Source organism: Puntigrus tetrazona, chromosome 5 (genome assembly GCF_018831695.1).
Source record: "Puntigrus tetrazona isolate hp1 chromosome 5, ASM1883169v1, whole genome shotgun sequence".
Lineage (NCBI taxonomy): Eukaryota > Metazoa > Chordata > Actinopteri > Cypriniformes > Cyprinidae > Puntigrus > Puntigrus tetrazona.
This window is the reverse complement of record NC_056703.1, coordinates 15,647,599-15,660,107: the sequence shown is the minus strand read 5'-3', so window position 1 is coordinate 15,660,107 and position 12,509 is coordinate 15,647,599. Positions and strand designations below refer to the sequence as shown.

General features: G+C 38.4%; 1 protein-coding gene across 13 annotated transcripts in view; it reads left to right on the top strand.

The window, feature by feature from the left end:
* Window positions 1-12,509, top strand: part of ncor1 (nuclear receptor corepressor 1) — a 67,836-nt gene that overhangs the window by 24,329 nt on the left and 30,998 nt on the right. For 8 of the 13 annotated variants that reach the window (XM_043240400.1, XM_043240394.1, XM_043240398.1 and 5 more), the window contains exons 15-17: window positions 8,021-8,151; window positions 9,591-9,781; window positions 10,525-10,623. In XM_043240400.1, coding sequence (XP_043096335.1) covers window positions 8,021-8,151; window positions 9,591-9,781; window positions 10,525-10,623 — 421 coding nt within the window. Of the gene's footprint in view, window positions 1-2,364; window positions 2,747-8,020; window positions 8,152-9,590; window positions 9,782-10,524; window positions 10,624-12,509 lie in introns of those variants that run through there. The other 5 variants (XM_043240405.1, XM_043240399.1, XM_043240403.1 and 2 more) reach the window with 4 other exon arrangements.

Genomic DNA, 12,509 nt, shown 5'->3' with positions numbered 1-12,509 from the left:
CGTGCAAGTACTCTAGTATTACATAGGTGCACCAACTCTTCCCACTTTACAGATCCCTAAATCTACCCATCTCCACCCCCAGTATCAAATACATATTGTTGCACATATGTCCTGTTACAAATTTGTACTTAAACGTACCATTCTTAGGGTCGTTACATTTATGTAGTTACAGAAATGTTACACCTGTAGATACTAGGTACCAAGGTACTTACACTGTGGTTACATACTACGTACACATCTAGTTACTATACAAGTCCGTTGTTTTATATGCTGATACAAGGCTTCCCAAACATGCTCAATGGTTGACATGTCCAGTGAGTATGCTGGCCATGCAAGAACTGGGATGTTTTCAGCATCTTTCAACACCTTTTCTTTAACCGCTAGGAATGAATATGACTAAACTGCACCGTGACCAGCATTTTGTTTTCTTGCAGCACATTAATGAAAAACGTTGATGCTTATTCTTCATCATTGTTATAATTAAAAAAAAATATGCAGTAAGTTGGTTATCAGTCTAAAACTTTAGTCCAAAAATATGAACTTAGGCTACCTGAAAATACTTACTTTTAGTATTTAGTGTTAAACTGTCGGACCAGACACCATTGAATCTGAGCATTTGCCCACTCAAGTTGGTCTCAAAGACGAGCTGCAGTCGGCTCGAGTCCCTGATGAGGATGACAAGCATGCAGATGAGCTTCCCTAAGAAGGTTTCTGACAGTTTGTGCGGAAGTTCTTTGGCTATGCAAACAGATTGTTGCAGCTGCTGTCCGGATGGCTAGTCTCAGACGGTCTTGGTGAAGATGGAGACAAATGATGCTTGATGTGGAGGTTCTGAGATGGTGTGGTTACACTAAAATAAACTCAGTTAGCGTGTAATGTTCGTCATTTCAAAGTGCCATTGATACCACAAGAAAAAGCATAAAATCTTGTTTCTGCTTCTGAAAAGTGTAAAATACTGTCACTGGTACATTGCAGTCTGGTCATCTTGTAGTGATGAACAGTACCCCATAAATTATCCTTCTCCTAAGTCCTCATCTCCCATTAAATCTCTATTCTGGCCTGTTTTCACGAGGGTGCTTTAAAATATTTTCTGTTTCACATGCTTGCAATCCCTGTTAGCATCCCTTGCCGTGAGAATGTTTTTAATTCAGTGAACCAAATACCATATGTTTTTCTGACAAAAAATATTGCATTATGAGTATATGTTTTTAACAGTAGGCAAATGGCACAAAAGGTTAACCAGTTAAGTGCTGCATGATGTACAAGTGATATAGCTTGGATATTATCTTGCATTTGAGATGAGCATCTACACGTCCGTTCCAACTCGATTAGCCCTCTTGTCGCCTGTGTGTTCGTGTGAGCAGCTGCTGTATGGAATCAGCATTAATAACGGCTACGTTTCAATCTAAACAGCGCAGACAGCACTGTATAAGAGTGTGTGAGTAACAGAGGACTTCTGTGAGCACCGCTGCCATGCAGATCACAAGCCGAGGCTGCGGGTCATTGAAAGCATGTGTCTTTGAGTCAGGAGTTGAGCTGCAGTAATGAGGAGATGATCTGATCTGTTCCACACACACACACATACACACACACACACGCTGCCTTACCCTTCAGCCCCCAGTAGCCCCAGGCGCTTTCAGCAAGCAGGCGTATGCGCAGCTGTTTTTGTTTGCATATGTGGCCATAAGTGTTTCCTGGTGTTTTCTCTAGCTACCTGGATATATATATACAGTGCAGTCTTGGTTTCCTCTACCACCTGTTGTGATGTTCACATACTGATTAAAAAGAGAGGGCAAGCAGGTTCAGTTTTATCTTATCTTCAAAGCGCTCTCTGCTTGTGTGTGTGTGTGTGTGTGTGTGTGTGTGTGTGTGTGTGTGTGTGTGTGTGTGTGTGTGTGTGTGTGTGTGTGTGTGTGTGTGTGGAGTATAGTCTGTTAACCGAGCTTGCCTGTGTGTGGGTGGAGTGTATGACCCTGCTCCACATTAGAGACCCATAAAAGTGTTTGTGTCAGTCGAGTTCAGCTCACGTGGAGTACTGAACTCTGTTCCAAACAAACTTCTACTCAAGCTTTCTGTTCCCAGAGTCCCCTGAGAATGTTTTAGAGAAAGCGAGCGAGAGAACAAGCCAGAAAAATATGCATAAACGGGAAGAACAAACTTTTTTTTTATTCCTTTTTTCCTTCTTAAACTGGCAGCCCGTGTGTTCTGCCGTCCCTCTAGAGCTTTTTCGTAGAAAGAGGGAGGGTTGAAGAATGTGTGTGTGTGTGTGTGTACGCGAGACACCCCTCTTGAGTTGTGCAGTGGTATGCGCCGTTCGTACCGACACCAGTGAGAAAGTTGTGGAGCAGCTTGCTGTGCCAATCAAAATCCTGACGGGGCTGGGTTAAGATCGGTCAGTCTCCTCTCCCCTCCACCCTGCGGGGATTACCTGGGTTGACCCTAGCACCCAGATTAGCTAGCGCGCGCACACATTTTTGTGCGTGAGTGAGATGGAGATGCCACCGCTTCTTTAGCAGGCTCAAACAACCCTGTGGCATGCTTTCTCAGAATATGCGCCATTGATCTGCTAGCCGGGTCCCGCAGCTGAGGATCTGTTCCAGCGCAACGGCGCTGTCAGGCAGCCCGAGGCGCGATCTCCTGCTCAGCCTGTTCCTGTCACTAACTGTGGCTTCGGTGCCACTGCATTCTGGGATATATAATGGCATAAAAAAGGACACTCATGAGGGGCAGATAAACATAGATGAAGGTACTGTATGAATGAGTGAATACAAAGTAGTTTTTGTGTGTTTTTGGAGGCTGTTGAGATGATTTGTAGAGCTACATTTTTGGTTTTGGTTAGAGGCACAAGCCATGCTACAGGTTTGTTTGTTGGATTGTATGTAAAAGGGCATTTATGTGTTTTGTTTGTTGTTAATAGAAGTGGTGGTGGTGGCGGTGTTAGTGTAGCTTTTCAGGGATTTCTATTAAATTGTATTATTATTATTGAAGCTAATAATCATGATCGGTTATCTTACCAATTTGAGCATACCATACGTAAAATGTGTGTGGCGGTGATTAGCTTGCATGTGCTATTGACTTGGAGACATCTATAGGATGGGAGGTGTCCTGCTGATAAATTGAAGCGAATTTCCATGCATCTACTTTAAAACGTAATACAAAGGCATAGATTAAAAGATCAAACCAAATCAAAATAGATCATTTTAGTGTCTGCTAGAGATTTTAATGTTCAGTTTTGTTTGGAAGTTAGGTTTTTTTATTGGCCTGGTCTTGTCTCCCGCCTTTACTTGATTGGTTTATCGGTCTTTCCTGCTACTTGATTTGTCAAAATCATAATACTATTTTTATAAAATGACTTATTATCAGCCTCTTTTCCTCTCTCTTCACATTTGTCATTGATTGTTTGTAGCGCAGATTGTGGTAACCACTGCTTCACCTATAGATACAACAGAAAGTGTGTTCAAAGGTTCACTGAAAGCTATAAAGCTGTAGTTGTCAATAAAAGATAAGGTAACATTAGAATATCGACGGTAGATTAATTTTTAATTCTTAGTTCCTTTCCTTTGAAAAGATATATCCCAGTTGTTAATGCAACTTGTGAAAACATTTTATATTTCCAGTTGTGCAGCCTTTGATAAGGTGTTTCTTCATGTGATATCAGTTTTTTCCATCCTATGTCAGCTGTGTTTGAAACCGGTGTTTTAAAGAAATGTCCCTTATGAGTAAGGCTGCACGATTAATCAATCAAAAATATCAATCGCGATTCATACATAAATGTGGTCTCATTTGTAAATGACGGCAATTCACATTTTTTTTAATTCACGATTATTCACGTTATTCTCTGCATTCAGATCATTTTTTGGTCACACTCACACAATAACAAAACACTATTAGTTCCCCAATCAATCAAATCAAATCTTAATCACTCAAGTGACGTGTAGGTCCGGGGATACGTCACTTTCTAGTCTCTCACACATGCACAGTACCACCTACTTGAGTGCAATACATTTTGGCTGAAAATTATAACCGTGTATAGAATTGTGATTCTTATGTTAGCAATAATTGTGCAGCCGTACTAATGAGTCCCTAATTACACTTTAGGAAAAGTAATCGATTTTGAAAATGTTGTATAATTTCCCTGCCTTTAGAAGATCCGCCCTCTTTTTCTAATCCTGGCATATTTCTACACCTAAGTGACACCCAGTATATTACCTGAAACTGTTCAGATGCATTTTCTGTTTGCAAAGAAGTTGAAACAGCAGAATCTTCACCTTAGAGCTCCCACACACTTAAGCTACATCATTTTGCAATCACTCAATAATTTTGAATATATTTTCAGTATTTGATACTAAATGCTTAGCAGTGATAAGAAAGCAGTGACCATCTTTTGTGACTTCTTGTCGCATGCTTGGAGATTCTAATTGTAAATGTAAATCTATTTTTTTCACAATGAGTCAGTCAGCACATGAATGAATAAATTCTTCCCTTTTTTTATCAGGACTTGAAACCTCAATTAGCACATTACCAAACGCTACTACATACAAGTGTTACTTTAATATTATATACTATTTTAGAATATATACTTTTTTTGTTGTATTTTAATGTAAAAAAAAAGAAAAAATTTAATCCCACCTAACAAGAAAATTTTAAATATACAATCTTTAAATTAATTTAGAAACAACATAAAGACAGAATATCTTTAATATTTGTTTAATGATATCTTTTTTTTATGAGTGAATGCATGTATTGCCAGTACAGATACTACTGATGTTTCAATGAAATAGTTTTAACCATTCACTATACGCAAGATATGTTATGACCTAGTAACATCTTATCTGACTGTGTTTAATGTGGTCATAAAGATGTTCTGCATCTAAATAAATGCTATTCTTGTCAAGAGAAAAGAGACAGCAGTTGTGAATGGGGTTCGTTTAATTAAGTAGATCAACATAAATGTTTTCAGCTAAAGCAACAGCACTAAATTTCATTTTAATTTCAGGTAAATATTTTTGATTAGTAGTTTTATTTTGTTCGTAACACCACTTCTTTAGACACCATCATATCTGTTTTAAGCAGTTAAATGGTCATGTTTCAGAACTGAAGTGCTATTGGTGAAAGTGTTATAATGTTTAGAATTAAAAAATTATTCAGAGAAAAGATGTCAAAAAAGGTAACTCTTTATTTTGAAGTCTCTTAAGTAATTGCATAGCTGCATGCATATTACTAGAATTAGCCATTTTTTGTAGTAATTAAGCAAATTTTAATGCCTTATTCTTCATGACCTTATTTAACATACCCAATCCTTACCACTAGCTTACTAACTATTAAACCTTAAGCAGTAAATTAGGAATTTATTGAGGGGGAAAAGTCATAGTTAATAGTGAATAATTGCACCCTATTCTGAAGAGTAATCAAATAAAAAATTTGACTTTTGCCTGCAAAGAAATTCTTTAGATGGAATGTAAAGTCATTGTAAACGGAGCTGTGAATGGCAGAAATGGGTTTTTATTGTGATCCAAGCACATCCTCCTCCTGCCCTTTAGCCTAGAGCATGAATGATTGATCTTGCGTCCGCTCCGTGCTTGCTATATGTCTTTCATGTGCTGGCTCTTTTCTCTGTGATTTTTTTTATTTTTGTTTTGACCTGAATTATCTCAGTTTCCTTTCCTTCCCCCTTATTTGTTCTCCACGTCTCTGTGGCAGAGGTTCTGACATATTTTTTTGGTCCCATCTGGCAGCTGCACAGCTTGTTTGTGTTGGCTGAGCCCTGCTTGTTCCAGTGCTTTGCTTCTCTTTCGTGGAACAGACCGAGCAGGAGGAGGGGCCTCAAGTTCCTCTGTCCGCGCCAACAACCATGATAAAGAACCTTGGGCCATTAGCACGCTGGCTCTCTCATCAAACGAAGGAAAAAAGACCCTCTCCACCAAATGCAGTCTTGCACTTAGACTTATGTTAGTCTGAAGTAGTCCTTTACATTTTCGTTTTACATTTACTGCGTGCACTTACATTCACACTTAATAGTTCTAGACGGTGGCTATGTTTGGAAAAAAAAATCTTAAGTATTTAGATAATTTAGTTTTTTTTATGAATATCCTACTTTTGCAATCAGTGAGAACTGACCCAGCCCCCTTCCTGTTTATAAAAACTATAACGCCACCTGCTTTGCAGATGCTGATAACCTTCATAACATGATTTTGTTTTCCGAAGGCTATCACGTAAACTCAAATTACAAACTTAATTTCCTAATACTTATCGATATTGATTTCTTGCAAAGCTGGTATTGAAAGTAAAATTTAGTTAAATCAGATTAGCTTTTTCTAAACCTTAATAAGCCTGTATTTTTCTGCACTGACTATAATGGCCTTTATATATTTTACAATACAGTATCAGCTTTATTGCTGCTCTTTATTGATGTTCTATTGGATAAATATGGGTCAATAACATATTCTTTGTCATATTCCTTTTTTTTGTTTTTAAATGACATGAAATGCAATTCATATTGCGACTCGAATACATGTCTTCTGTAATGAGAATGTTTTTAATTTCTGATTATTAAATGGAAAAAATCTTACCCAACCCCAAATTTTGGTAGTGCACGTCATTGACGTGTGACTCCAGATACAAAAGACCCAATTCTGAATGTTCAGGTCTGTGGTGCATGTTTGTTTATGTATGTTCATAACCATTGGAATTCTGCTGCTATGAGAGACTCTTTTTAAACTCTTCAAGCTTACAATGAGTCCAATGTTTTATGCTGTTAGTGTGTTTTGTGCGTGTTGTATGGTGTTTCCCAAGTCTCTGCTCATGTGGGCACCACCTACAGGACTGTTCTGATTGGCCAGTTCTTTCTCCGTTTAGCTTTTCCCTCACTTATTCATCTCTCTCCATATTTTTCCTCTTCTTGGTTCTTTTTGTTGGCGACTTCTGTCTCCTGATATTCATCACATGTTAACATCATTGTATGCTGTGCACATTTAGATGTCTGGCCTACTTTGAAATACTGTTCAGCCATCCCAGTCATTCCTATCATGCATGTTTTACCCTTCGACCCACATTATGTGTTTTTGTCATATGTATGAGATCCTAAGCGTTCTGTGCTTATTACGCTGAAGATCCGATCATTTTTCGAAAGACAAAAAAAAATTAAATTCCACCAGTGAGCACGGAAAGTTATTTCTGGGAACTAGCAAGGCCAGGTTACTTTGTTGTTGTAATTCAGTCTCAACTAGTTCTGACTTCATTATTCAGATTTGTGTTTTTAACTTTGTGTTGTCAGGTCATATAAAAAATGGTAGAATTGCAATGCTTTATACTTTCCTTGTTAGGAAACGTAGGCCTGAAGGGATATGATGATTGAATGTGTGTGAAATGTTGGGTTTTTTTCCCCCCTTTTATTTTTAATGGGAAAAAATAAGGAAGAGACAGAGATAGATCATCAGTAACCAGACAGGAATTTTGTCTGATTTATTCCAAAGCAGGAATGATTTGGAGCTTGAGTTTTGGTTTGCCAACTGGCTTTAAACAGAAGTCAGATCCGTTTTGTGGGCTCTGTCACAGTGGCAAACAATGAAATGATGAAAACTGAGGTCCTCCCAAAAGTGAGATTTCAAGATCAGTATATGGCAGTCTGACAAGAAGGCATTAGGCACATGATCTGCACATCATTTTTATATATATATATATCTCCAGTTTATTCCACATAAAAACTGCATAAACTAGTCACTATTGATTTTTAAAAACTTTACTGAGAGATAGCGCAAGCATGTGCAACAAAGGCGGCAAGCTGAATAAATGTTAGCTGAAATATTCTCTTTGATGAAATATTTTTTAGAGTAACATTTCATCATATTACCCATTTGATGTTTGATGGTGTATAAGCATTGCTTTTTCTTCATAGCTGAGCTTACACAATTTAAGGTGAACTACTGATTATTCCTGTGATGGGAACCTGGTCACAGGTCTGCGCTCTTGAAAAGGTCAGCTGTCTAAATGCTGCTTTTATTGTTTCTTTTCCTTTTTAAAGCAGATAACGCGGCCATCACAGGAAGACAAGACAGACGAGAAGAACGAAGAGGACAAATCGGAGAAATCAGAGAAGAAAGAGGACGAGGAGAAGAAGGAAGAGGAGGAGAAAGATGAAAAAGAGGACTCTAAGTAAGGCCCATGTTTTTGTTCTCCTACTATAGTTGTGATTTAAACTGATTTAAACTCAATGCACCTCAATTTTGCTCCTATCCCACTGTAAAAGGGCATATGCACATTTATTTGTCTGTTTGTATAAGATGAAAGAGGAAAATCACTTGACCTTTTTCATCAACTAATAAAAACAAGATGAAAATGTTAGGGAGGGATGATCTGGGAAGAGATTCATTCAGAATGAGTTTGCTCTGTGGTTCAGAGGTTATATATATATATAATATATATATATATCACTTACACTTGCTGCAGGTCTTATAAAATGTATTAAAAAAGTCAGTATGAGGGAGAGAATATTGATCAATTTGACAACACGAGAGAACTCAGTTTGGTCAGGTTTTTCTGAGTGCAGACATTGAAGCACATGTCATACACAGCAAGAAGTAAATGGTAGAATGAATGTTGGAAAAGTATCAGTACATTGAATCCATTGCATTCAGTTTTGAAGGAACAGTAGCTGAATTTAGTTGCAATGTCTATGGCATTGATTAAGCAGCAAAAATAAATATCACTCACTGTTCTTGACTGAATAACTTCGGTAGCCCTTAAGTTTATAGAAATAAGGATGTCTGCTTGAAAGAATGAAGAATATTGTAAACAAGTTCTAAAGATTGCATAATTATCCTATATAACCATTGGTGTTTCACTGAATAGAACACCATGTCCTTGTTCTTTATGTGAAGGGGTTTTATTTAATTTTAACATAAAGGCACGTTGGGTGTTTGCACAGGTCAGCGTCTTTCATGATAAAACCTTAATATCAAACCTATTTAATCTGGAAATTTTACAGAAAATCTTAATAAATGCATTACACTTTAACTAAACCCGTTTTAGTCAACTAAAACTAAAAACAATTCAGTTGACTAAAATAGGATTAAAACTGAATGGCATTTTAGTCAAAAGGCGATAACTAACAGTAAATCAAAATTTGCTTTTAAAATGTACACTTTGTAACAACCTTCTTACTCAAACTTCTTAAATAATGAATGGATGCATTTTTTTTTTTATCTCTGTTAGAAAATGTGCAGTGGTTTTCTGTGAGGTGAGCCTTATTGTAACCGGGGCTTAAGATTAACCTCATTAACTCATTTGGTATGGAGGAGACTGCGTGCTTTACTCGGGACCTGTTATGTCACTACCAAGAATTCAACAAAAAGTAGAATTGATTGTGAAAAAACTGGGATTTCTCTGTGACCATACAAAACAGTACAGAAGTGGTTTTGAGATCTGTGTGAGCTCCTGTTATAGAAGAATAATGCATCATAGCAGATGAGAAACTCACTGATACTTACAGTAACTGCGTTTGTAACTGTGTTCTCTCTTCGACCTTCTGAATAGATGTTTGAATTGAGTTCAGTGCCGAAGAGAGCCTTTATTTCTTGCTTTTGCCTTCACAGGGACATCGGTAAAGATAAAGAGAAGTGTGAGGGAGAGGAGGAAGAGGGTAAGGAGCAAAGCACGACACGTGGCCGAAAGACCGCCAACAGCCAGGGACGCCGTAAGGGCCGCATCACCACCCGCTCCATGGCCAATAATGAAGCTGCTTCTGTGGTGGCAGAGGAACCACCTGCACCACCACCTGAACCAGGTAACATGTTGAGCATGTGTTTTTTGCCGTTCGAGCTTGAATGTTTGCATTGCATTGCATTAAATAGTTTTAATTTGACATGAACTTTTCTAAAAACTTCCTTTTTGTCTGGAGACTTTTGAAATTAAATGGAAATGTTTTTAAAAAAATTATAATCATTTTAGGATATATAGGGATATAGGGATCAATGCTCAATGTTAAATAGCTGGTTATTAGCATTAACATATTGGCTGTTAATTATTACTTATAAAGCACACATTCTGCATGAACCTATTCTACATCCCTCATCCTTTCCAATAACTAAACTTAACTACCTTACGATTAATAAGCTGCAAATTAGGAGTCAAAGTCAAACCTTTGTCAAAGTTTGTTAATGGTAATAATTTGCCAAATTTAAAATGTAATATTTTAAACCTAAAATGAAATAATCAATTGATAATCAAAAACCTAATAAATTGTTCTGTTAATTTTTTTTTTTTATGAAGGTCCAGAATACATGCAAGTAAAAATTGGAGTTTCTAGCTGGAAAACATTTGAACTGTAGATACATTAACTCATTTTCATTCAGACAAACAGTTTCAGAAACTGAAATGCTCACAAACTTGGACATAGCGATGGGATGTATTTTGTTTTTCTGAACAAACTGGCTTGCTTATTATGCATCCAAATTCCCATTGCTAGGGCACGTACGCATAAGCACAAACGAGCCTAAGTCATGACGGTTTATTCTGTGTGTTGCTTAGCTCTGCCAGAGCCCACACCCCCCTCTAAACCTGAGCCAGTGCAGAAACCAGCACGAGAGCCTGCAAAACCCTCTCCCGCAGCCAGTGCAGAGGCACGAGGTAAACGCTACCACACACTTTCCCTCTCTCTTTCTGTTCAAATAGCTTCTCACATCAGCACACTCACTCACTTTGTCACCTCTCAAAAAGGTGCATCTGTGCTGTGATGTCTGTCTGCTGATCGTGTGGTCAGTCTGTGAGCAGTTCTTCTGTGACCTCATTACAAAGCCTGAAAGTCACCTAGTTTGCTCCTAGTTTTTCTCTGACCGCAGTGTGGTATATGCGTGTTAGCGGTGTTTGCTTCAGTTCTATCGTGATCGCTGGGCTGCTGTACAGAAACTCTGAGGATTTGATCCCTGAGGCTGGCAAAGCAGCATTATTTTGCTTCCGTTCTTTCACCGTTAAGACATCTAGACGGTTTCTCTTTATTTTACTGTTTATTTTCTTTGCACTCTTTTGTTCTCTCTCTTTGCTGTTGCTCTTTTGCACCGTCTCTCTCTCTCTCTCTCTCTCTCTCTCTCTCTCTCTCTCTCTCTCTCTCTCTCTCTCTCTCTCTCTCTCTCTCTCTCTCTCTCTCTCTCTCTCTCTCTCTCTCTCTCTCTCTCTCTCTCTCTCTCTCTCTCTCTCTCTCTCTCTCTCCCTCTCTCTCTCTCCCCCACTCTTTCTGTGAGATTGTTTGTCCCTCTCTTCTTCCTGCCACCCAACGCCAGACTCAAGGTCTCTGAGTTTGTGTTGCCGTGGTGACAGCGGGTGGAGGGATCGCCATGGAGACAATAATGAGAGGCAGGTAAACGCGGCGAGTCTCAGGAGGAGTTTGATTAGAGCGAAAAGGGGAATGAAAGAATGGCCTGGTTGATTCATTTAGCTTTTGGTGCCACTTTAAAATGAATTAAGAGACCTCATTGTTCTGTAAACGGTGTTCATTACGTTTACCCCTGAACACAGTCGGCATCCACATCAGAAATTGTAGCTGATTATCGCGGCGTACCTTAAAGTTTAGTCACCAGTTGTATCAGTCGAGGAGTCTCCAGTCTGACCTCTGTCCTCTTTATTATTATTATTATCTGATTGACCAGTAAAGATATTAAAGGTTTAGTTCACTTAAAAATGAAAAACATTTACTCTTAAATTAATTACTCTTTGATTACCCTCATGTGGTTCCAAACACACAAGACCTTTGTTCATCTTAAACACAAATTAAGATAGTTTTAATAAAATCAAGGTGCAGTGCATGCTTGTTCTACATCAGCAGCATCATGGGCATTATGTTGTGGTACTCTCAATAATGGGAGATGATGGGCCAAGAATTGTTAAATAAAGATGTTGATTTTTTTTTGTAAAATTACGCTTGAGCCACTGATATCACTTGTACTACTTGAATGATTTCCTGGGCTTTTAACATGTCAGTTGCATTGCTGTCTATGCAGTCCGGAAAGGTCTCGGATTCCATCAAAAATATCCTAATTTGCATTCATAAGTCAAACAAAGATCTTGCGGCTTTGAACAACGTGGAGGTCAAGTATTTTATGACCAAATTGTAATTTTTGGGTGAACATTCCCTTTAAACCTCAAGCCCATGTAGGCCCAAAGAGTGTCTGCCCATCTCACGTGTGAAATAGTGTCTGTGCTTGATTTTTATCTTATCATTCTGTGTCTTTGAAGTAAGTTTAAAGTTATAAACCGGCACTCAAGAGCCATAGTGCACCCATTTCCTGTCCAAACCGTCATCAACATGACAGAGCAGTGGACTACGAGCGTATAAACGTAACACGCACACACTCAGGGGTCATGGGGTAACGTAAACAGCGTCTAGTGGGTCACCAAAGAAACGTTTATTTGAAGAGTTTCAGCAAAACCTCGCTGCACAAGTCATGCAAACACTGCAGGGACACACACTCGCGCTCTCGCATAAATGTCAGAGGTTCACACTGTGCTAAATCTGTCTT